Consider the following 24,543-nt stretch of genomic DNA (forward strand, 5'->3'; position numbering starts at 1 on the left):
CTGACGTCTGAAGCTTAAAACTTGAATCCTAAAAGGCTGTAATAAAAAATATAAAAAATATCTTTGAAAAAAAGACAAAGATAAAAGAAAAATAAAGAAAAGAAAAATGCTTAATCCAATGGGTTTTGGACATCAAAGTTAAACCAGTTCATGTAGACGAGTCCATGACTTCATCCATCTGAGAACACCGTAGTAGCAAAAGTGGGTTGGAGCCCACCTCTCTGGGTACGGACACACACACACACACACACACACACACACACACACACACACACCTACTAAAATCCATTGATTACTCCAAGCCAGAGCTAATAGTCAGCCTTTACTTTTAGCTCCATCAGCTAAACCAATGATGTGGAACCTCCTCAGTCACAGTGGAAAAATGTGTGTGTGTGTGTGTGTGTCTAACTCCCCAAAAGAAAAGAAGGTTTTTGCAATACTGCACAGGAAATATTATGTGTTAATTTTTTAATCCAAACTGCTCTGATTTTAAACTCACCCTTAATAGTTGAAAATAACAAAAACAAATCCTATAGAGTTTTATGCTGATCTAAATTACAGAGTGGGTCTACAAGAGGAAGCGTGAAGAAAGGAAGGGAAGGAGAGGAAGCTACATATCTGAAGTGTTGAAAAAGAAACAAAGCTGAAGACTGGACCTCCTCTGAACTTTTTGCCATGTTTTCTACTCCTATTTGCAGACTGCTAGAAAGCTGCCGTTAAGAGCTCTGATAAGAAATAAATTACATTAATGGAGTAATAAAAAGTAACAGAGACAGACAAGAATAAAAAAGTAAATGATGTATTACTTTACTGTATTAATTTAGTTTTTCTTGCATGTAAAACAGGGAAAAATATATATGCCTCTATGCTACCAAAATGAGGGAGTTGGGAAGAAAAAGCACACAGAAGGCTGGAAATGGACAAGTTTAAAGTTCTGTATCAAAATAGAGACCAATGAGGACACATTCTGAAGTTTTGATGCCTAAACATCTGTAGACTGTTTATACTTGTGCAGTCAAGATTCTCTCATCTGTTTTTTTTTTACCTTTTTCTATTTGAGAATATTTTTGGTAGAGTTACAATGATGTGATTCTCTCAGAGAAGAGAATGCTGCCAACAGTCTTGCTTAATGTCCAGACTTTTCTTCTCACACCCATCAACATCACCATGAAACATATTTGCTTACTAATCACCAGTGGGGAATCTGACTTTATGATGTTGGGACTGCATTGCTCTCTTCAGCTGCATGGACTACAAGTCACCTCTTTAATAAAAATACAGTGTCTCCTGTGACTTGATAGCACGTCCCTCAATTTAATGGGCCCCTAGATGATTGTTTATTAAAATATTTTCCACATGTAAAGCTGTCAGTCTCCTGTCAAGTCAAATTCATACTGGTTGTTTTATATGTTAATGATCTTCATGCAGGTGCTCCTGATGATTGTCTACCTTTTCTTACAGAAGACGTAGGATGTTTGTTTCTTTTCAGAAACTTTAATAAGTAAATTCTGCAATAAACTAGTTTAAAATAAAAACTACTATTTAAGTATCAAGAGGAGCTTTATATCCATACAGCTTCTCTTGCCAAAGCATATTTCTTCAGCACAACACGCTAGCCAGACAAACATTCTGCTTGCTGAGATGCTGGACAGGACAAGTTTACAATTTTATTTCATCATCTCTTATTGGCTCATATTGTGTGACCATGACAAACAAGAGCAGCAATTTAACATGGGAAAAGCTAACATTGAGATAGAAATTCATTGGCAAAGGCTCTACTAGTTGTGTGAAACAGCTGGTTAATTAAAGTGGATATTATGTTAAACTGTTGATTGTGGTAAAACAAGGGCACAAAGTGATATTAAAGCAGTGAACTATGCTCAAATGAGGACTGTTAAAAATACAGGATGAAACAGAGGTGGTTTTACAACATTTAATAGCCAGTTCGAATACATATTCCAGTTTATGTAATAGCAGAAAGTTCTACACAAAAAGAGAAAAGTTGGGTAGAAATGTTTCTAATAAGTTTTCTTATGTCTGAGAAACTGTCTGGATGAGATATTCAGAATCAAAACAAACAGGTTGAAAACATTTTAAAATAAAATTATTCATCTTTAATTTCAACATGGTGTTTATTTGTATTATTTTAAGCCATTTTTTTTGTACAAAAATAGGCACAAATGCTTGCTTTTTTCATTAAATATATTCTGTGTTTCGTTGTTGATGCTGCTGGTGTCTGGTTGCTACTGTACAGACTGGCTATGCACAAGTTTAGTCCACAAGGAAAGCACAAACTTCAAAACAGGGAAAATTTAGGTTCTTTCTAAAAAAAAACAAAAAAAAAAACAACTTTCCTGCTGAGCTGAATGACACTGAGTGAAAAATTACATTTTAAATGCTGCTGCTTCCCTTTGATTGATTTTTTAAAAGGCCTGAGAACTGTAAACTTTTTCTTTTAAACAGGTATTTTATATTTTGTGTAAGAATTATAACCAATTTTACTGGGATTTTCTGCTATTAATGTAATTAAAATAAAAATATTGATCATGCCCAGGGATTTCTATATGCTGTTTGTTTTAAAGAACTACCATTGATTAAAAAAATCTTTAAATCCAAGTGACCATGAAATCCCTTTGGATAAAGATTATCTTAACTTTAAAAGTGTAATGCAATTTGATAAAAACAAAGGTACACCCCCAATTTAGCTGTCTGCGAGGTAGCGTCGGTTGACAGTTTTCTTTATATTTCTCATCTTTTCATGCTGGGTCAATACAGAATCCTTTTCTTTCTCCATCTGAACAGAAGAGAAGGAATTAAACTAACAAAGCACTGATTATGTTGTCAAAGTAAATTCCTCTCCAAGACACCTGAAAAGTGATACACATCATAAAAAAGATGGTAAACTCCTGCTGCAGCCTCACTCACCTTCAATTACATCCACAAATTTTACAAACAAAAGTCAACATGCTGATATTTCTCACAGCTGATTTCTGATGGTAATAAAGAAAAACTGACAACATGACATTTAATCTTTTAAGCCTTGTGTGTAACAACATAAAATATCTCAAATCAAGTTTGGGCATTCCTTGAAAGACTGGGAAGACTTGAGTGTGAATGTTTGCTGGTGCTAGAGGGGAGGAGTAATAGGATAAAAACTAAATGCTGCATGTTTCCATTTACATTATAAACATGTTGGAAAAATTGTGACAGTGAAGCTACATTTTCCTCAAAACTACATGTGAGATTCAGGATGAAATGAAACAATAAAAAAGTATTTCTTCTATGGAAAAATATATTTAGAATTAATTATTTATTTTTTTGTTCTGCAACTACACTCTTGGCTAAGAGGAAACAGGCTGACTGTGCAGAAGCGATACTGTGAGTTTGTTACAGATGAAGAGATGATACATTCATATCAATTATGTCTTTGGAAAGAGACCATGTTGAAACAGTCTTCAGTACTTGCTGCTGGAGCTGTTAGCAAAGCGGCTGATGTATGCCTCATAGATGGAGTCCAGGAATGAGCTGTCAGTCTGAAACACACAAGTACACAACTTAGTATTGAACAGGTCACACTTTTGTTTATTGTAATATATACGCAATCGACACTTTATTAGGTACAAATATTATATAGCTTTTTATTACAAACAGCTAATCAGCCAATCACATTGCAGTAACTTAGTGCACTTAGGCATGTAGACGTGGTCAAGATGACTTGCTGAGGTTCAAACTGAACATTAAAATGGGGAAGAAAAGGGATTGAAATCACTTTGAACGCTGCATGGTTGTTGATCCCAGTAGGGCTGGTCTTAGTGTTTTACAAACTGCCATGGATTTTGATGCTCAGTCATCTTTGGGGTTTACAGAGAACGGTCTAAAGAAAGAAAAAGCATCTAGTGGTCAGCAGTTTTCTGGATGAAAATGCTTTGTTGATATCAGAGAAGACTGGGCAAACTGGCTGGAGATATGATTATAATTAGACAACAGAAGATCAGGAACAGGGTCAACGTTTTGGTGGAAACAACATGAAAGCCTGGATCCATCCTGGCTTGTATCAAAAGTTCAGGCTGATGGTGGTGGGGGTGGTGGTGTAATGGTATGGAAAATATTTTGGCACACTTTGGGCCCATTAGTATCAATTGAGGATTGTTTCAACACCACATTCTATCTGAGTATTGTTGCTGACCATGTCCATCTTTTTATGACCACAGTGGAGCATCTTCTGATGCTAATTCCAGCAGGATAATGCACCATGTCACAAAGCTCAGACCATCTCCAGCTGCTTTCTTGAACATGAGAATAAGTTCATTGGACTCCAACGGCCTCCACAGTCACCAGATCTCGATCCAGTAGAGCATCTTTGAGATGTGGTGGAACGGGAGATTCTCATCATGGTTGTGCAGCCGACAAATCTGCAGCAACTGTGTGATGCTGTCATGTCAATTTGGAGCAAAATATCTGAGGGATGTTTCCAACACCTTGTTGAATCTATGCCACCAGGAATTAAGGCAGTTCTGAAGGTGTAGTGTTCTGTAGTCTGTATTTTCCCACATATAAAACTTAAATACACTGATGAAAATATATAAAATAAAACCAACCAATGGTCAATCTACAATATAAATTTGAAAATATAAACTTCTTTTATTTTATCTCTTTCTTTTACCTGGATCAGATGCAGCAGAGTGGCTTGAAGCTGGCTTCTGGAGAGGACAGTGATCTCTTTCTGAAGCGAAGGTCTGGACAAAGTTGAGGGAGGAGGGCAGCTCTCCTGAGCAACCGCTGACAGCCCACCGCTAGCCTTTGTCTGAGTAAACACACTGGGAGAAAGAAGCAGAGTGGGTGCCACGGTAGCTGGTATCCGCTGGGGGGAGATGACCTGTACATAGAGCGCAAGGTATTAGAACTCTTCTGCAGGTTTTGTGTTAAGAAGTTAGCAACTGTGTACACTGTTGCTGATTTAACTTTTTTCCAATAACCTTAAAAATCCTTACCTGAAACTGGAGTGCAGCTTTTTGCCCTGTGGTGGCTGCAGTCGGGGATGGGAGTGTGCCTAAAGATGAGCTAGCACCCTGATTTTTATTCGACCCCAGGAATCGAGGTGCCAGTCCTGGATATGGTCGAGGTGGATCATGAGAACTCATGCCTTGCTCCTGCTGGACCAACTGGAGTTTGGTTAGGAGCTCGTGAGGTGACACCACACCTTGCATTTGGGAAGACAGACCTGATGATAAAGAATAAGAGACTGAATTATCAGAAGTATTCTAAGTGCACACCGTTTTTTTAAATAAGTTAAATAATATAGATCCCTTCTTTTAGTTTGTATATTTTTTTTACTAGGAAATCAAGCATGTCTTTTGCCACTGAGACCTTATAATAATCAAACAGGTTTGTGGCAGTAGCCATAGACCACATTAACAGCTTACTGGTGGTGGCAGCATACCATACAACCTGGTGTTATACATAAAAGAAACCTTCAATTACAAGCACAAATATTACAAACAAAAGTGAAAATGCCAGGTGAAAAAGTTAGTCTAATGAAATGCCAATGCTGATATTGATCACTGCTGGTTTCTGATGGTAATAAAACCAAACTGACAACATTTAAACTTAAAAGAATTGTGTGTAACAACTTAAAATATCTCAAATCAAGCGTGAGTATTCCTTAAAAGCCAGGGACGTTTAGAGTCTGAATGTTTTATACAGAAAAAAAATGTGTTAAATCAGCAGCTAATCTAGCCAGCTTCAGCATGTTAGCACCCAAAACAGTAGATAATTTAGCCAAGTGTCTGCCTTCAGAAGTTAACACTGAACAATGAATAGCTGTGTTAGTGTCCACTGAATGGTGAATGAGTGTCACCTTCATATTCACCACCACTGGCCACCTTGTCAACAGCATGATCAGCAGCTGGCTTCAGCAGGGATTTAGCCTCCAATTACAAACACAATCTCCGCTGGCTGCTTCAATAGATTGAATTATATCCCTTGGACTGAATCATGGTAGTTGAGAGAAAAAGTTAACTGATTAATGTTTTATAATTACTGGTTACTTAATATCTAATAGTCCCAATGTGTAGCTGGTTCACTTATCAAATATAAGGTTGTCCTGGTTAATTGTGAATGATTCCAAGTAAGATTTCCCACCTGTTCCCAGCGCAGATGAAGCCATCTGGCTCTTGTGCTGTGCTTCTGTCTGAGATTTCAAAAGGCTGAAAAGCAGTTGCTGGTCTTGTTGTGCTTGAAGGTGGGAGCATGACGCAGAGTCTGAGATTGTAGGTTTGGAGGAGAGCTGAGGGTTCTCTTGCAGAGCAGGAGGGTTGGAGCAAAAGGGAGAAGCAGTAGAGGAAAAGGAGGTGGCAAGTGGAGGAGGTGGATGGGTTTGCAAAAGTCTCTTTATTGGGTCAGGCTGAAGCTGCTGAAGCTGCTGCTGGTGGTGGTGATGATAGTGGTGCTGCTGATGGTGATGATGATACATATGGTGATGGTGGTGGTGATGTTCGAGTGGCATCCCGTTGTCACACAGCCGGTTTTCGGGGGACTCGGACACAGTCTGAAGCACTCCCCCGACACCCTTCTGTCCCTGCATGAGCTTCGCGATGGCTGGGCAGTGCTGCGGCTGGTTTGCTTGTTCCTGATTCTCAGTGTTGGGGGTCTGCTGTATGATGACATCAGTTCTGCTCTCTTCACCAGCGATTGGCCTGACACCGTCATCTAAACTTCCAGTGAGGGCTGCATGTCCTCCAGCAGTGGGAACACTTCTGTCTGAGTTTACAGTGTCATCGTAGGTCAGTGTGCGGGCTACAGGTGGGCGAGAAACTGTCCCTGTCGATGTGGGAGCAGCCACAGGAGGGACAGGGTTAGAGGACTGGTGATGGTGATGTTGATGCCGAGGGCCAAAGAGAGTTGCCAAAGAGAGAGCCTTGGGCTCTGCACCTTCAATATCCTAGATTAGGTGAGACACGAAAGAGCAGAAACAGGTGGCAGGCACGAGATGAACAATTACTTAAAATGTCTAAGAAAAGGGCTGCTTACTATGAATCTGATCTTTAAAGGACTTTAATACAAGATATAAATACAAATACAGGACTGATAGGAACTAGAAGTTATACCTGAGTGTTTGGTTTAACTGGTATTGGTTTGATCAGGTTAGGGTTTCCACACAGGGCACTGATGCCACCAATCTCCTTTGGCTCTGAGGTGCCCTTTTCCTGAGAGACGTAAAGGAAGAAAATAAAATAGATGTATATGAAAGAGTAGAAATAAAGAGATTAATGGTGACAGAGAAACAGAGAAAATGGATAATGATAGGAAACTTTAAAAAAAGGTAAATAATTCTCTGCATCTTACTAGCCAGAATGAAGAAATAAGAAATATAAATCTAAAAATCTGGAATTAGCCATCATTTAAAAATGTTCTACTGGTTTAATTTTCTCCACAATCTACAGAAGTCTTTGGTGACCCTATACCTTGTCATACTCTGTGCGTGCTTTGGTCAACATCTGGATGATGTCCACTGCCTTTGCCTCACTATTTCCTACTTTTCTTCCTTCTCCACCAGCAGCTACTTCTCTTGCTGCAACTGGAGACAACCAACCACCTTGGGACTGAGCCAGGACCTGCTCCTGCTGCGTCAGACTGCAGAAAGAAATTCATAAACAAACACAGCTACATCTGGATGTTTTACAACAAAATATTTGGTATTTGAACTGATAATTCAACCATATCCAAAATATAGATGTACAGTTAAATATAGGCTGAAAGCATGGACTGTTTTAACTTGATGGTAGGCAAAAGACAAAAAAAAAAAAAAAACAGCTTCTAAATGTGTAGAACATCTGCACTTTAAGTCCATGTTTATTTTATATATGATCAAGACTCCCTGGAAGAAGTCTTGTGTCTTAACTGGACTTTAATAGCCAAATAAAGGGAATAAATTTAGACTGGAAATTTCAGATGCTGATATATTAAATCATTACTTACATTCTCATTCTCTGGGCTATGCGTTGACAGTCTTGCTTATCATAAAACCAAATCCCATGGATAACCACTGGAGGAGGAAGACAGAGAAGGGTTGAGAGACAGGAAACAGCAGTGAAGTTTAAATAATAAGCATTCAATAAAATGCCTTTGGTTTGCCATAATGATCCAATCACTGCTTGTTCAGGTCAGTAATGTGATCATCGATAAGGTCAGCAGACAACTAAATGAGTGTTGAGCTACCATATCCTTACAATTAAATAAATGCACAGACATGGAGTAGCTCAGTTTGGCTGCTTTGATTTCAGACCAGGCTCAACTGAAATGTAATTATTGTCTGGTTCTGAACCCAGGGCTGAAGATGAGTCATTTCCAGGCCAGGCCAATGGGAACAGAAGCCAGCAGTGGCATTATGCACTGAATCATGGGCCCCGGGAGTCTCTTGCAATGCGTAAACATGATCAGAAAGGGAAAATCGGTTACAGAGTTACACAGCTGTTAGTAATTTGGTTTTACGACAATATACAGTGAGTTTTACTCATTTCTTAAGTGTACACTGAAAGAGCTGGCATTGATGCATATTTACATGATTCAGTCAGTGGGGAAAGATGCAATATATTTTATATCCTAATGACAAATGAATCAAATATTAAAGGAAACATATCATGTCATTTTGCCAAAGGCTGACACAATTCCACAATGTCTTAATAAAATATCTGCTCGGCACGCTTTGGTCAAAACACCACGAGAAAATAGCAATCACATCCTTTTTAAATTAGGAATTCTCCATCTTACAATCAGCATATTATAAAGTAAAGTGACCCGCTCACTGCACTCCCCCTCTTTCATGAGAAATCCCTATTTTGAGATCAGACAGCAAGCAGTGGTAAGCTACAAACACATACCTGAGCTCAGACGACCACACACCACACCTTATATTTCCCTGGTCTGCAGAATTACCACAAACAGTCGATGCTGAACTCTCTTTTAGGGACAATGTTATGTGTTTAACTTAAACACCACAACGTAGATAAAGTATCTTAACTGCAAGCTAGGGGATTGATACCTAAGCCAAAAGTCACATTGTAATCCCTTGCTTGCAGATAAGCCGAATTAACCCTGAGATTCACTGTCAGTTCATTCTTCTGTACTTTAAAAGTTTAGAAGATAAAGTTAAAACTGCTGCTTATGGACAAATACTTTTAAACATCTTTATATTCTTTTGTAAGGGCATGTTCTCAATCAATGCTGCAATCAAGGTAGGGCTGGGCAATATCGCAAAACAATTATCACAATGTATTTTTTCATATTGTCCAATCTCGATTTTTATCTTGTTTTTAAATACTGCCAGTTTTAAAGCATCTGTGCTGAAAACTAAAGAAACTAGAGATTAGTTCAACATTTTATTAATTTACAAAGTAAAAGCAAAATAAATAAGATTACTGTCAGAATCAGCATAAATAATAAGGATTAAGCCTTTTTTGATGGCTTTTGTTTATTGTTGTAAAGAATCAGCTGTATCTCCAAATTAAAGTTTTCTCGTAGAGAATGGTTCAAACTCGATAATTTCAAGTAGCACCAGTAGTTGCATAACTTTATTTCTGAAAACCCTACATATATGCAAAAATGTTAGTTTTTTTTATCTTTTTAAAGAGCCAAATAAAGAATTCAGATAATTTTTTTTCTGGTAGAGCAAAGCAAAAATTTCCCACTTCCAAGACACAGCAAAAACAGTGTCAACTGAGGTTAAAATGGGGTGAAAATAAATATGTGACATGGATAATTCCAGTCAGAGCTACAAATGTGATCTCAAAATACCCTGAAACACTTCAGTGAGTCCCTGAATGAGATATTTTCAAATCTAAGTGGCTAAGGAGCCAACGTTGTGTATTATTTATTGGAGATTTAATTTCTAGCAGCACATAAATGGACAGTATTTATACTGTACTTAAAAAAAATAAGCAATTTTTGGTTCCAAACACATGAGTCAGGGTTGATACACACCTCTTAACAAGACAGCAGTGCACCGTCTGAGATCTCAAGACACTCACTTTAAGTGAGAAGAAAAAAAAACAAAAAACAAAAAACAGAAAGCCCCCCCCCCCCCCCCCCAAAGATAGAAAGTGTTAAACATAGGATAAATTAAAAGGAAAAAAAAGAAACAGTTATAGAGATAAAAGTGGATATCATTACCAAACATACAAAGAACATTCCCACACAAACATACAGACCACAGAGGTCACTGTGGATGACGGGGAAAAGACAGAGAGGGGGAGGCAGAGACATACACAGAGTTAAACTGAGCCTGGGAAAATCAGCCCTGTACCAAATAAGTAACTATAGTGGGAGACTGACTGGTGGAGCCAGAGCCACTTAGTGCTCAGTGGAGATGAGACTGTTTGACAGAGACTGAGCGACACACAGACACACGCAGTTGAAGCCAGACAGCTGGAAAATTGAGGAAAAATGGACAAGACAGATAGAAGTGAGGTGTGTTAGAGAGGAGATTATCAAGCCCATCAGAATAGGAACATAGAGTTCTCAGTGCTCTTTAGCTGTCAAGAAATGTTGTACAGACTGAGTTTTACTAATAAAGGAAAATCGTAAAGCTGAGAGGACAAAGATGACTAGGAAGGAATTTGGACAGTTTAGACCATTTCTTTGACCTGACCTATTTCAGCCACACAGAGGGAGAAATTCAGAGGACAAAAGTTAAAGGGTCAAGATAAAAAGGTGCGAAAGGTGCTTTAGTGCGTTTAGGTGCGTTAGTTATCCTGACCTGTAGAAAGTTTCCATTTCAGTCAGACAGAGGGGTGAGAAAGAGCGAGACTGACAGAAGGAAGGCGGGAGTACAACTACAACCAGCACTACTATCAAAAACTGCAAGGAAGAGAAAAGAGGGGGAGCTCCAGTCTGGCCACTGGTCACTGAAGGAGAGGGGCAGAGAGACAGGGACATTTAAAATGTTTGCCTCAGCCAAGGTCCAAAACTAACTAGACTGGGAACTCAACTAAACGGCCTGTTTGGGATGATAAAATCAGCAGGACTATTTAAATTCAGGACGGCTACATAGAGGAGAGATGACTTCAAAACCACAGCGACTCCCAAGACAGAGGCTTTTTTGTCAGATTTAAATAAACCATATTGGAAAAGTCAGATAACCCACCCAGTGGAGTCTGAAGGTGACCCACAACTTAAATCCTCGGGGACTTGGACTAACCAGGGAAAATAGTGAGCATGTGCAACTGTTCTACTCTTTATCCATCCACTGTCAGGACTTGTATGCATAAGACGAGCTATATCTGAGGTTTAAACATGCTTTAACTCTTAACTTTAACGTCATGTGAGCCAAACTCATCACCACTGGGACGACTAACAATATTTTCTATATTTTGTTTAGCTTGAGTATAGTTACAAATGAAGACATATATATAAACAGCAGTTTAGCCCAAGATGGATTATGAGTGGTTTAACTGCAGTATGAGGTCCCGTTTGTGAGGAAAGCTCACGGTATCAGTCATGATGAGCGGCTTTGCTTTTCTTTATCCAGTGAGTAGATTCCTGGAGGTTTGTCAGGGGTGAGTGTTCTTGCAGTAAAACACATCCTTGCTTGGAATTATTGTTATAAAAGAGGAGCCATTGCTGCCTTTATTTGTGGGAATGGAATTCATGACATTGGGGGAGGAGTATATTCTGAGATTAACAGCCTATGAAACATTCAGCAAAGGAGATATTATTGTGACAACTTTACTTAACTGCAGGTATCCTTTGTCACTGTATGCCAGGTCAAAAGAGGCAGCATCTAAACTGCTGTGACAGCTAAATGGGCACCACTTGACTCGACTAAAAGGACTTTTACACAGTGCCATCAGCTCGCCTTTATCCTCCGAGGAAGGAAAAATCTCATCTGACTAAATGTCACATCACCTTTGCCAGTGTTTTCATTGAACATTATATCTACAAAAGAATAACTGGAGCTGTGACTCAAGATCAATCTAAGCAAGTTGTGGATAGACTGAAAAAAGGCAATTAGCACCAGACTGTGAAACCATGCTGAGAAGCCTCTTTCAAAGGAAACCTAAACATGAAAGGCTGGAGGAGGAACCTGAAGTCAGATTTAAGGGCTTGTTGGTGTCAGAGAAAGACCTGGGATATACATATGTCCGCCCTGGAGGTAAGACTGTCCCTACACAATATACAGAGATGACTAATGTTAGCCAGAGGCCAATTACAACAAAGATTTGTGATAAGTGAGCTGCACTCACCAGTTGAGCTAAAGTGCACATCAGTGTTACTGTAAAGACTAATTATGTTAAATCTGAATGGGGAAAAATGTCAGAAACATATGTATACTGCAACTAAACTTTAAACAAAATTGGAAATACTGCAGCCTAACGGTTGTACAGGATTTAAAGGGAAAAAAAAAGAATCCTCAGCAACAGACAAAAATTAAGGCAGTCCTCCTGAGGTTAGGGGACCAGCTCTTTATGATTAAGCAGTTACAGAAGGGAATGTTAAAAGCCTTCTACCAGCTCCTGTGGACAGGGAAATAACATCTTGCTCCGGCTGAATTTCTCTTCCCTGAATTTTGCCCTCTGCTGTGCAATATCACCACAATTTATTTTTAGCCTGGGGTGCCACTTTGTGCCAACTGCCATTCCAGGAAGTTACAGCAGCACTGAGGACTACATGTTTGTCTAATGATAAGACTCCACGACCCCTCCACCAAGAGGTCATAATGCACTGGGTTTGGCAGCCTTGCTAACAACTTACAAATCAGATGCTAGCCAAGGAAAACACATTTTCTGTAATCTAAACTGCATTTTCCTGCAAAAGCTCATTAAATGTTAACATTTCCTCATACTTTAATTGGGGGGGCTTGTGCTGCGGTCAATATTAGAGCACGAGGTGATGTTCCTCTGTCAATGTCCAATGCTCTGCATTTTTTTTTTTAATTCAAATCTGGCTAAATCTTGCCACACATGTGCACGTCTAGATTCTAATTTCAAGTCAAGCAATTTAACCAAATCTCAGAAACTATGGCGATAAAAATCACTAACTACAACCATTATTCATAACTCCTTTTTTGGGTGTTTTATCAACTGCCTTGAATCAGACCAATCAGTTGTAGCTTCCATTAAGTTAGGCCATTAGGCTTGCTGTGTATCCGCCCCTCTTTAACTTAGATAACCTGTGATCATGCTTCAATTTTGACAGAGGAAATAGTCATCAACTGTGTTGTGATTACTGGCTGTGCTTTTAAGATTTCTTCCCTTCCCACGATGAGTGAGTCAGCCTCACACTTAAAATTCATTCTCCATTACAGATGCTCAAACCAGAAGCCAGTGTTATCACATTTCATGCTTAATGAGCCCTTTGTGTCTTTAAAGCAGTTGCAAAATTAAAAATAAATAAATAAATAAAACGGTAATCAGGAGAGTTTGTCATATACAGTATTTCACTGAATCTCAAGGATGTTTATTAATGACTATGGGTCAGCTAAAAAAGAAAAAAAGCTACTACAGCATGACAATCAAAGCAAGCATGAGGAATTCAATGATTCCACCTGCTTTTTATTTGGCCTGATTGGGAGTCCAAGAGAGAGCCAGGCAGGGGGAGTCTGTGTGTGTGTGTGTGTGTGTGTGTGTGTGTGTGTGTGTGTGTGTGTGTGTGTGTGTGTGTGTCTGTCAGTGACTTCTGAGTAAGTGTGTTTAGATTATCGGAGCCCGTTGTGGTGTATCTAATCTCTGTTGGCTGCTTTTGTAGTGCTGTCAGACTCTTGTCCCACAGGCACACTTAACAATGTGATTGTGTGTGTGAGAGCCCTATGTAGGTCTCAGAGAGAGTCTGGGCTGATAAAATAGACTAAAATACCTCTGCTTAACTCCATAAATGGTTCTAGTGGTTCTCACACAAATGATGTATATACTGCCCTTTCATAAGTTTTTATCTAACTTCTGAAGTATGGCCATTAATGAACCTGTCTTTTCTTCCCTTTTTTTATGATCATGTTTCAGAGGCACAAAAATATGACCTTATTCAGCTTCTGAGGAACCAGGAAAATTACAGGAAGCCAAAAAAGAACTTTGGAATCAGATCAACGCAGCATTTAAAAGGATGTGATAGCTATTTCCTGTCATTATTGAAAAAGTCTAAATACTTTTTATTGCTGTTATAGAAAATGATGCATCAAAGAGATAGCAAAGCTTCATTAGCCATTCAGGTAAACAATTTTTAGGCCCAGTAGGAAAACATTGGCAGTACCAAGTATCACTCTCTTCTTATATTATAAAATCATTCATCATGGAAACACTGTTATCAAGCCATCCATTAGTGTAAAACTAAAAAAAACTCACCAGTTATGAGCCCTCACAATACAAACCCCTTATTAATCATGGCTTAAAAATTTAAAGACATATTGACTTATTGTTAATTCTCCAGTGTTTTGTGGTTTCACAAGACAATTAGCCACTCTGAAAGTGGCTGAAAAATTAAAACTACAATATGCAACTCAGGTGCTGCCATCTGTGACTCATAACAAAATATTACACTAGAAATCTAAAAATATAGCAAATGTGGACATACATGTGTTGTACTTAACAGGGAAAAAGACACACAAAAATTCTCAGAAAGCATTGTTAAGTATAGAGCAGACATCAGAGGTTTGTGTGTGTGTGTGTGCATTGTCGTACACCGTGCATTACGGTAAAGTAGGAAGGGGTCCTGGAGCTGGAAGTCCAGGTCCTTTGTGATTGGCTCCGTCAGGTTCTCCATGCTGAGTCGGTTCATAATAGTGAATCCATGTCTGGGAGATGCCAGCCTGAAATTCAAAGAGGGTGCAGTGCAGAAAAACATAGTGACATTTTTATGTATGACTGAGGCACACTGCAAACAAAATATAACTGCATTTCTATTCTAGCCCATAGTAACGATAAAGCTGAACATTTCTGTGAACATTAGCCAGTTTGGAATAGGGGAAAACTATGAGTTGCAAAAGGACAGATTCTTTCATTTATGTTATTACCTTGTGTAGATGAAAAGAGTGCCTTCTACTTCTGTCTTCTCCTAAAAAAAGACATCCACGTCAATAAATCAAAAACTGCGTCAGGCTTCCCAACTTCAACTGTTATTTGTTATGGTACGTTCATTTAAGAAAGTCAGATTGCCGGAAGAACTGTAAGATATTGTCCTTGGAGGAAACAAGGCTGAGGCAAACGTTTTTGTATGCATGTGTGTACATACATACATACATACACACACACACACACACACACACACACACACACACACACATATATCTTTTATTAAATAAAAAAACTAGCAATTATGGCTTTCATTGTTAACTCACTGCTACTACTTCAGTTAAGAGTAAATTTATAGTAACAAAGCGCGCCTATCAGGACCGAGCTAAGCTAAGTTAGCGCACAACCTCTTTTATCAAATTTCAGACTTACCCACTCATTTGCCCTGTTGTTATAAGTGTACAGAGCAACTTGGCTGGCCACGTCCACAATGTTATTTATGTATGGGTCTTGTCGCTGCAAGGCAGCTAAGCTTATGTCCAGTCCTTTAGCAGTAAGGCAGGTACTGCTCCCAGAAGAAGTCGCTGTCATTGTTCCCTATGGAGACGTTAGCTAGCTTACTAGCTTCGTTGTCAAACGACTCACAAAAGAGATCTAATAAAACCTACGCCAGTGACGAGAGACAAATTACAGTTATAGCGGCTGATACACCATAACCCCTGAGCCAATGTAAGACTAGAAAATAAAAATAAAAAATCAAGAGTTATCGAGATCTAACTTCCATAAGAGAGTTTAAGAACGGCCATGTTTAACCGGAGAGATTGTCAACAACTTAGACTTGAGTAGTCGCACGGCGTGCTCAGAGATGCAGCCTTATCAATCGACTTTGAAAAATCGATGGAAATGTCTTGTTGAAACCTGTAGGTATAATAATAATAATAATAATAATAATAATAATAATAATAATAATAATAATAATAATAATGACAACAAGAGCATGAACACAAACAAACGCAGTGCATATGCAGACATTCATACTTATAAGTTATTGTCACTTGTTATATTTGTGGTGTTGTTCTATTTTTTTTTTAATCAATAACTAAGGGAGATTTTATTCATTTTTAGTAATATCAAAATGGAAGATGAACTTCTTTTTTTTTTTTTAATTTTACTCCCATGTTATAACAGCATTGCCTATTGGTTTGCTTTTGATTTAAACTGTGAAAGCAGCAAAACAAGTACTATATTTTAGTACCGGCACCATTCTTGTAATGTAGTTTTATTTAATCTTTTATAAATGCTTTATTTAAATGTATCCCATTTCTATTGAGTTTCTTAAATTGTAAGCAAATTGTTGTGTTTTAGTCTTGTGTTATTTGGGCTCCTGTTATATCTACCAAGCAGCTGACGCATCTGTTTTCATTCATCTCTGAATTTACTGTATGACAGCCACCTCTGATGCTGACAGGTTTCAAATCCACCGTTACAGTTCTTATTAAATCCACTGGGGGGCATCAAAGTGATGCATTGCAAGTCTACATGAAGTTGCATTAAATCCCAACAGTTTTGTTCAGTGAGGCAGGAAGAGGACAAATGACAACTGCAAGTCCACCTCGATATTTCAGTTGATATTTACCCTCCTGCTGTAGAGTTTTTGATATTTTAAAATTGGTATTAAGCTACATAAAACAAAAGTGCAAAACAAACAATGTTTTTAAAAAGCGAATAGTTCTGTAGCCTGACAAACACAGTTCAGCTCAGAAATAATAGAACTTGCTAATGTCAGTTATTTAGCACAGACATAAAACAATGTCAAGCTTTTTACAGTAATCTTTTGTGAAGATGCCTTTTCTTCTTATGTCAGAAAGCTTTCTGTTTACATTATCTTCAGTATGCAATGATCCACTCAAGTTTTAGAAATGTGAGACGTCCTTCCTGAAATTAATCCTCAAGGACAAAACAGTAAGCGACACAGGAATAGGACTCTAACATTTGTAACAGAAATACCCATATCAGACAGTCTGATTTGTGCCACCTGACAATAAATGTCCATATTCACTCCAACATTACCTGCTCTGTGTCAAGGGTAACAAAGTTTGCTAACTGGTATTTGAAAGTTTGCAAAGTTTGTTGGACAAAAATATTCCATTCAGTCATTTGGTTACTCAGAAGAATTAGTAGCAAGAGCATGAGATTCTCTCGAATTATTTATTATATATTTTGCTTTAATCAGATTTGAGCCAGCTGTTTTGAACCATCAACATGACAGACTTTAAGGGACTTCAGGAAGATATAAATAGTTCTGATCAGGCCATTAAAAGCTTGGACTCCAGTCCATATAAGACAGATCTGTTATGAGTTAAGAGATTTACGAACAAAAGCTGTGCTGATATCATTGCAACTGCAGTGTTCTAAAGATCACAAGCAAGATGGCTGCTGTAAGAACGTTTTGTGCAGAAATTTATCCAAAGCAGTACCTTTTTCTATTTTTAATGGAAAGCATGTGTTTGGTGAAAGGAGTAAAATCTTTATCCATACACACACATATACATACACATCCTTTACCACTCTAAAGAGACATATAATCCTCTATTATTACGCCTGGATTATCATAACCGTATCGTGCCTACAGCTGGTACAAAACGCTGCAGTACGATTTTTAACTGGTGCAAGCAAACAAAAGGACATAACTCCGGTTTTAGCGTCACTTCATTGGCTTCCCGTTCATCTACAAATCCATTTTGAGATTCTTTTATTTGTTTTTAAGTCTCTTAACGGTCTTGACCCTTTATTTTTTATCTGTCAAAAGTGCCATCAAGTGCTCTTAGATCAGCTGACCAGATGCATTTTATAAATCCGGGGAAGACAGAGCCTTTTCAGTTTTAGCTCCTAAAATATGGAATGAGCTCCCACTGCAGGTCAGACAGGCTTCTTCTCTTGTTGTTTTTAAGTCTCATTTAAAAACACACTTTTACTCTTTGGCTGTCAAGCAAGTGTGAGTTGTCATCTGTCTTTTACTCTTTGTATGTACTTGTGTTATTTAAAATATCTTATAGCTCCTATGTGGTAACTTCTTCTTTACATTTTTATCCTTGTTCTTTCTTTGTGTGTTTTTATGCTTTTTTTCCTCTTTTTAATTTATTGTGCAGCACTTAGGTCAGCTGTTGTGCTTAGTGCTTAGAAATAAAATGGTATGGTATGTTTTGGTATAGTATGGTGTGGTATGGTATGGTTTGGTATGGTATGGTATTTATCAGGATGTTTTTTGTGTTTGTTTAGGGGGGTGTGAGTGTGTAAATGATGGGACTAATGAGTCATCCATCCGTAGATCCATGCTGTCAATAAGCATTTAGTTAGAATGATTGCTTGTATTTTATTGATGGAGAAAGGCTTCACCGGTTCACGGGCAGGATTTAGCCAGTGGGAAGCTTGTTGCAACTTAAAAAGGCTAGGATAGGTATTGTTCTCATTATTTGTGTCCACGGTTTACAACAGATGTATTATTAGTAGAGAAGCTATTCAAATTTCAGAACATTGTAGTAATAACAGCTTAGGGGAAATTCTTCACAGTGTGTGTATGGAAAGCTCAAAATAAAGTCCACTACATGGAAAGAGGACACGTATACATACATGCATGCTTCAAATCTGCTCTGTAAAGACAGGGATAGTCATTGCACCTGAAGGTAAAGAGCCAAGGTAAATGGGTGATAAATAGCTTGCCTGAAGTGCTCCATCTGGATTTACCATCATGAAGAGCTCCAGATAATGGAGACTTTATATTAGCATTCTTAGTCCTTGTCTGACTTTGACTGGAGTTTTTAACACAGCCACCAATAAAAAGGAGTTTTCAAAATGTTAATTTAAAGTGTCAATATCATAATGTAAAAATAATTTGTTACAAGTAAAAGTCCAGAGAGGACAAACCAGTAATTAGTGTGAAACATTTAAAATCTAAGAGAAAATGTGATTATTCATTCATTCTCTGTACCGCTTGGTCCATCAAGGGTCGTGAGTAAGCTGGAGTCTATTCCAGCTAGTTGAGAGGCAGGGTACACCCTGGACAGGTCACCAGTCCATCGCAGGGGACATAGGGGACAAACTACCATTCACACTCGCACTCACTCCTAGGGAGAGTCAATTAACCTAACATGCATGTCTTTGGACGGTGGGAGGAAGCCGGAGAGAACCCACGCAGAGAACATGCAAACTCAGGGTTCCAACCTCCCCCCAGCCGAGATTCGAACCAGCAACCTTCTTGCTGTGAGGCTGCGGTGCTAACCACCACACCACCGTGCAGCCCAAACCGTGCAGCCCGAAAATGTGATTATATCATCTAAAATTATGTTTATAATAGCATCTAATGAATTGTGATTTTTCTGCCTCATAATGGATTAAATTGTGTATTTGAGCAACGGATCCATCTCTACAGAAGATAACAGCTATGGAAATCACAGAGGAGGAGTGTTAAAGGTGACATGAAAAGAAAGAAAATAATTTGCTTTGGAAAAAGTTTGAGAAGTTTATAGGAGCACATTAAAGAAATGGAGGATCATAGTTATTAATAATGTATCTACAAGTATTTTTAAATAGATAAAGCAAAACAGGGTAATGGAAAGCAAATTTAAAATAGGTACGGGCAGAAAACAAGAAAAGACTCTGGTGTGACTTCTGCCAGCTGGGAATCTCGTATGATGTGCAAAAATCTTTGGATTTGTTTGCTTTCTCCTTAACTGGTAGTTCAACCTACTAATGACATTTGTTGATGGATTGCAGGCTTTTGGGATGGTTGCTAAATGCAATCAGAAATGTGTCTTTAGACTTTAGACAAGAATAGGTCTTGATGTACTTTTTTATTTTTTCCTACTAAATATGATCTGCACTTTAAAAAAACAATTCATCTTGTGGGCATGTTGAAAATCAAATTTTATCAGATCCCAATGTGAGATGGTTGTAGTAATAAACTGATGAATGTTTAAAATAGAAAACTGTAAAGCAGAATAAAAGCAACTCTACTTCCATGAAGGAATTCCCCACAGGTTGTTGGCTTCCCACATGGGACACCAGCATTTGAATGTTTGTCTGATTCCCAGAGACCAACTGGGCTTTTCAGTCACACACACTCGTGCATACAAAGGGGTCTGGAACAGCAAATATAGAAGAGTCAGAAATAGAGCTGATACTCTGAAGGCAGGCTGAATTACTGAGGACATTTGTGTATGTGTGTCTGCATGCTTGTGTGTCCCCTGGGTAGAAGTATCTGTTCCCATGACCTGCCCTCCATCCACTCTTCCTTCTCTCTATCTTTCATTCACTGGCCAGCGTAGCCAAACAGAGGCTTGTCTGGGGAGATTACTTCCCCCATGAAGTCCCTTACTGTCCACTTGTCTCATGACTGATGATAAGACTGTTGTCTGCTTCAGTAAAAATTTGTTAAGAAGTTAAATAAAAGATTGAGGTGTTTTACTCTGATTTATTTTTAGTCTAACAGACTCTTACATACTTCTCACACCAATGTGTTATCGCCATTTCCTTGAAAGTGGGATTTTACCCAATGGTTTCATATAAACAACTACTTAAAGCGCCCAAACTGTCTAATTAGTTAATTAGTTAAGTTAATAGAAATTAGAGTTGCAGATATATCTTGTGACTTCTTGTATGGGGTTTATCTTGTGACTGTTTGGAGGGGACCCAACCTTAAGACTGGGAACATTAGATAGTTTACAGAGTAATTAAAAATGGCTCCACTTTGATCAGCTTTAATAACAAAATGTTACTTATGCACTGATATATCAGAATTAAAAATTTGATAAAACAGTGAAATAGCTCTCAAAGAAGCCATTGTTTATGTGGAACAAGTAGTCTGCTTACCAAACCATTTAGTTGATGCAGCATTGAGGGGCAAAATAAAATTATCTCGGGTGGAATGTACAAAAAATAAAATAAAATAAAATAAAATAGCCGAGGAGCCTTAAAGAAAAAGTTAAATACAATAACTATAAAAATTTAAAAAGTATAAATAACACCAAGCATAATGTTAACAAGCAAACAAACAGAGAAAACCCCACCATAAAATTTTAGAAAAAAAAAAAAACCCAAACAAACAAACAAACAAACAAAAAAAAAAACCGTCTGAACTGATTTCAGAAAACACTACAAAAAAAAAAAAAAAAAAGAAAACAACAAATAAAATAAAAACATGAGACAAGGTTCTGGTTCTGGTTTCATCTTTTTCATTGTTGCTTTTTGTTTGGTGTTTTATGTGCTTATGTTCCCAGTTTTGTTGTATGTATAATGTTTGATGTAGTGTTTATCTGAAGGTTTTTTGCATTTTGGAACTAACTTTTCAGCCGTGTCTTAGCAGCTGTTCTACAGAATCAGTGGATCTCTCCACTGCTACATCACTGTTCTGACATATCAGTGCATAAGTAGAATTTTAATATTAAGGCTGATTAAATTCAGTTGGATTCAGATGTATCTGTTTCATAAACTGACTAATATTCCAAGTCTAGACATTAAGCAGTCAGCAATATGAAATTCTGGGAGTATTTTTGCTCATTCATCAATGCCAGCAACAATGCTTCCCTTCAAAATACAGTTTATTAAAATCACATATGCATCACAAAACACAATAGATTCTTTTGAAAACAGACAGTTTAGTTGTCAGAATCATCAATAGAATCATTTCTGAGTTTTCTTTTTGTCTTTACTATGCCTACAGTGACACTTGCAGACAAAAAGCTTTATACTATTATAGAATGGTGGGTGGTGATTTTGCACTATAGCACCGAACAAATGAATACAGGCTGAGTTGAGTCATCTGATTCACCTCCTGATTATAGCCTGCAACAAGACTGATGTGAGGCCTGCACATTGTGAACTTTGTATTCAGTGTCAAAGACAATTATATAGGAAGGCCAGTACCATGATTAGAATCTAGAGATGCTGGTCTTCAGTACATCCTGATGCATTAGTGAGCTCAATTCTTGTGTTTTGTGATGGTTTCCTATGCATTTTTTACTCGTTTGACACTTAAAATCCACTTATCAATAGGAAATACTTAAATACAAATTGTGTTTTTTAAGTGTATGCATTAAAAAAAGACATTGCTTGGACTTTTAAATATTTTGGTCAGTGTGCTTTAAGAAAACAGTTCAATTTGAGAATGGATTTGTTGCTCCATCCAAAAGCCTCTTTGTGAATGACAGAACCAAGCAACTCAATGTCATCAAAGCCAGCAGGAGAACTATTTAGTTAAGAGCTGGTGTTGTTGACTTTGTTTGACATTTTACTCCAAAATGAGCTTTGTTTCATCATTATGTTACCTAAGAAAAGTGGCCATGTCTCCAGTAAATGAGTTAGATTGCCTCGAGGGCCAGGACAAATTTGTTTCCGATCATGGAGAGTAATGTTGAAAGACACTTTACTCTCGCGAGGTGCAAAAAATAGTGAGGAAAACCATAATCAAATTCCAACAATCTTTTGTGGTGGGGTCGCATTCAGTTTTTGAGCGCTGACCTTCCTGAGTCAATCTTCTCTGTGCATTTACAGTACATCCAAAGATGTAAGAAATAAGCAACCTTGTGGTTCCTTCCTGTTTGAGAGACCCGTGAAATGATCAGAGGTTGAGTCATAAAAGAGTTGAAAAACCAGTTATTTAGTGAGCGTGTAAACACAGCCTCAGCCAAAGAAAAGAACGAAGCTGAAAGAGTCCAGATGTGAAGGGACTATGGACCAATGAGATATACAGGTTTCAAATCTGTTTGTTCCTGCTCAAATTAAGAGTCTTTGTGGAGTTTGAGGCTGCTATGGATCATTATCCCACTTCATTTCCTACACACACACACATACACACTCACCCATTTTCTTCTTTCTCCTTGTCTTTCTTGCACACACTCACAGCTTTCGCCACTTTTCTCTCAGAGCCTTTTATCTTTCAGCTCTATTAATACACATTTTTGATTCCATGGACCTTCCTTTCCTCTCTCTCAACACTCTCACATAACATCATCATCATCTTCATCATCACCGTCATCATCCTCATCTGGATACCAGCCGCCGGTTCCCCACTGTTCCCTTCTTTCCTCCCTTCTCGCTCTCTGGCACACAGGCGCGCGCACACACATCTGGAAACAGTCAAAGTGTCTACATGCACTGACTGGGGAGGGGGGCTACCTCTCGCTCTCGTTCTCTCTCTCGGTATCACTGCAGAGCTGAGCTGCAGGGGCAGCAGAGGCAGAGAGAAGATAGAGCTCCAACTCCCGATCAGTGAGACAGACAGACAGGCGGACACACAGGCTGACTCACAGACACACACAGCCGGACCATCATGGACTGGATCAGGGCAGAGAAACCAATCTCCGGATGAGACAGGACGGACTGGCTTCTGTAATTTGGAGGGACTCTGCTTTAGATACGTGGAATAACCGACAACCCTTTGGGAGATTTAACCCCGCGCTGCCCGTGATGGAATATTTACACTCTTCTCATCTCCTAAATTTTCTCCTCTTCTCTTCCTCCTCCTTCTCCTCTTCCATCACCACCTCCACCTCCTCTCCTTCATCCTCTCACATTTTGACACGCTGCTGAAGATGCGCACGAATGCGTCTTTTGCGCACTTCCATTGCGACCGTCACTGACAGCGCCCGTGCTGTGTAACATTTTTAAAACCTTTTTTCTTCTTCTTTACAACGACTGGGGAGAGGTGAGGAGGAAAGAGGAAAAAGCGAAAGGTGTGAATTGAATTCAACTCGGTGCTGGTCTCATGTTTCTCGCCTAGGGCCCGGATGTACCGAGGGATGCACCGGTGCGTTTTCCCAACCGGTTCCGCTGAAAGCTCCCTCTTTTTTCTCGCCTTCACCTCCATCATGGGGATTAGGTAATATTCACTCAATCCGAAGAGACCCTCCTCATAAACAGAAATAACGGAATACCCCCCCCAAAAAAACTGTCCGCCAGACAGTTCTTTCTTCTTTCCCCCCCTTTTTTTAATTTCTTTATTTTTGGGGGGCTTTTGTTCCCCTCTTGTATTTTCCCTCCTCCTCTCCAGCTTTCACCTCTCTGTCCATTCACCTATAGGGATAACGCCGGACTACATTTATGGTAAATGAAAGCAAAAACATGTACATCCCGGAGGACACCCTTGAGAACCATCAAGGTATGTAGTGGCTATTTAATTAATAACTAACAAACATCTAAGTGTGCGTGAAGACGGAAGGGAAGGAGGGAGGGCGGGGGAGGAGTGTGATAGTCTCGAAATGGGGATGGGATAGGGAAAGGGGAGGAAGGGAGAGGGAAAGGGGAAGGGGGTGTTAGCTCTTTCCTTATTTCAACAGATGGATAGATACAGTTCTCACATTCCAAATTTGTGCAATTTGTTTATTACATCCTTCCTCGGAGCAGTTTTGTGCAGAAAGTGAACTTGTGCCTTGACAAGGCTGCAGGTAGCCGCGACCACATATGGATGAGGCCTTTTTTATTGCTCTGTTTAGTCCACACTTGTTGGTTTGACAGGCCTGTTCATCCAAGAACTGTGGCGAATAGGTGGGCA

General features: G+C 38.7%; 2 protein-coding genes and 1 long non-coding RNA gene across 4 annotated transcripts in view; 2 read left to right on the plus strand and 1 right to left on the minus strand.

The window, feature by feature from the left end:
- Window positions 1–1,919: 1,919 nt before the first annotated feature.
- Window positions 1,920–15,828, minus strand: dcp1b (decapping mRNA 1B). Of its 2 annotated transcripts, XM_041977042.1 has the most exons (10): window positions 15,429–15,828; window positions 14,999–15,039; window positions 14,667–14,794; window positions 7,978–8,044; window positions 7,464–7,632; window positions 7,107–7,205; window positions 6,142–6,940; window positions 4,992–5,221; window positions 4,664–4,876; window positions 1,920–3,533 (listed from the first exon to the last, which is right to left on the minus strand). In XM_041977042.1, exons 1-10 carry the CDS (start codon window positions 15,585–15,587, stop codon window positions 3,456–3,458), a joined length of 1,983 nt encoding a protein of 660 aa, XP_041832976.1. In that variant the 5' UTR covers window positions 15,588–15,828; the 3' UTR covers window positions 1,920–3,455. The 2 variants fall into 2 exon arrangements, with proteins under 2 accessions (XP_041832976.1, XP_041832977.1); XM_041977043.1 differs by lacking the exons at window positions 14,667–14,794; window positions 14,999–15,039; window positions 15,429–15,828 and adding an exon at window positions 8,295–9,288.
- Window positions 2,762–22,689, plus strand: LOC121634427. The gene is made up of 3 exons (XR_006009231.1): window positions 2,762–2,840; window positions 21,198–21,208; window positions 22,678–22,689. It is a non-coding gene; the product is annotated as an uncharacterized LOC121634427 (long non-coding RNA).
- A 1,339-nt stretch (window positions 22,690–24,028) lies between these two features.
- cacna1c (calcium channel, voltage-dependent, L type, alpha 1C subunit) overlaps window positions 24,029–24,543 on the plus strand; it is a 175,725-nt gene continuing 175,210 nt past the window's right edge. Inside the window, exon 1 of the mRNA XM_041977041.1 lies at window positions 24,029–24,150. Within this exon, the coding sequence (XP_041832975.1) occupies window positions 24,093–24,150 (58 nt within the window). The 5' untranslated portion in view covers window positions 24,029–24,092. The remainder of the gene's footprint in view (window positions 24,151–24,543) is intronic.

Source organism: Melanotaenia boesemani, chromosome 23 (assembly GCF_017639745.1).
Source record: "Melanotaenia boesemani isolate fMelBoe1 chromosome 23, fMelBoe1.pri, whole genome shotgun sequence".
NCBI lineage: Eukaryota > Metazoa > Chordata > Actinopteri > Atheriniformes > Melanotaeniidae > Melanotaenia > Melanotaenia boesemani.

Coding starts and splice junctions, on each gene's coding strand:
- dcp1b (XM_041977042.1), bottom strand. CDS start 15,587: ATGACAGCGACTTCTTCTGGGAGCAGTACCTGCCTTACTGCTAAAGGA. Junction 15,040..15,428: donor ACAACAGGGCAAATGAGTGG/GTAAGTCTGAAA, acceptor GTCTTTTTTTAG/GAGAAGACAGAAGTAGAAGG. Junction 14,795..14,998: donor ACTCTTTTCATCTACACAAG/GTAATAACATAA, acceptor TTTGAATTTCAG/GCTGGCATCTCCCAGACATG.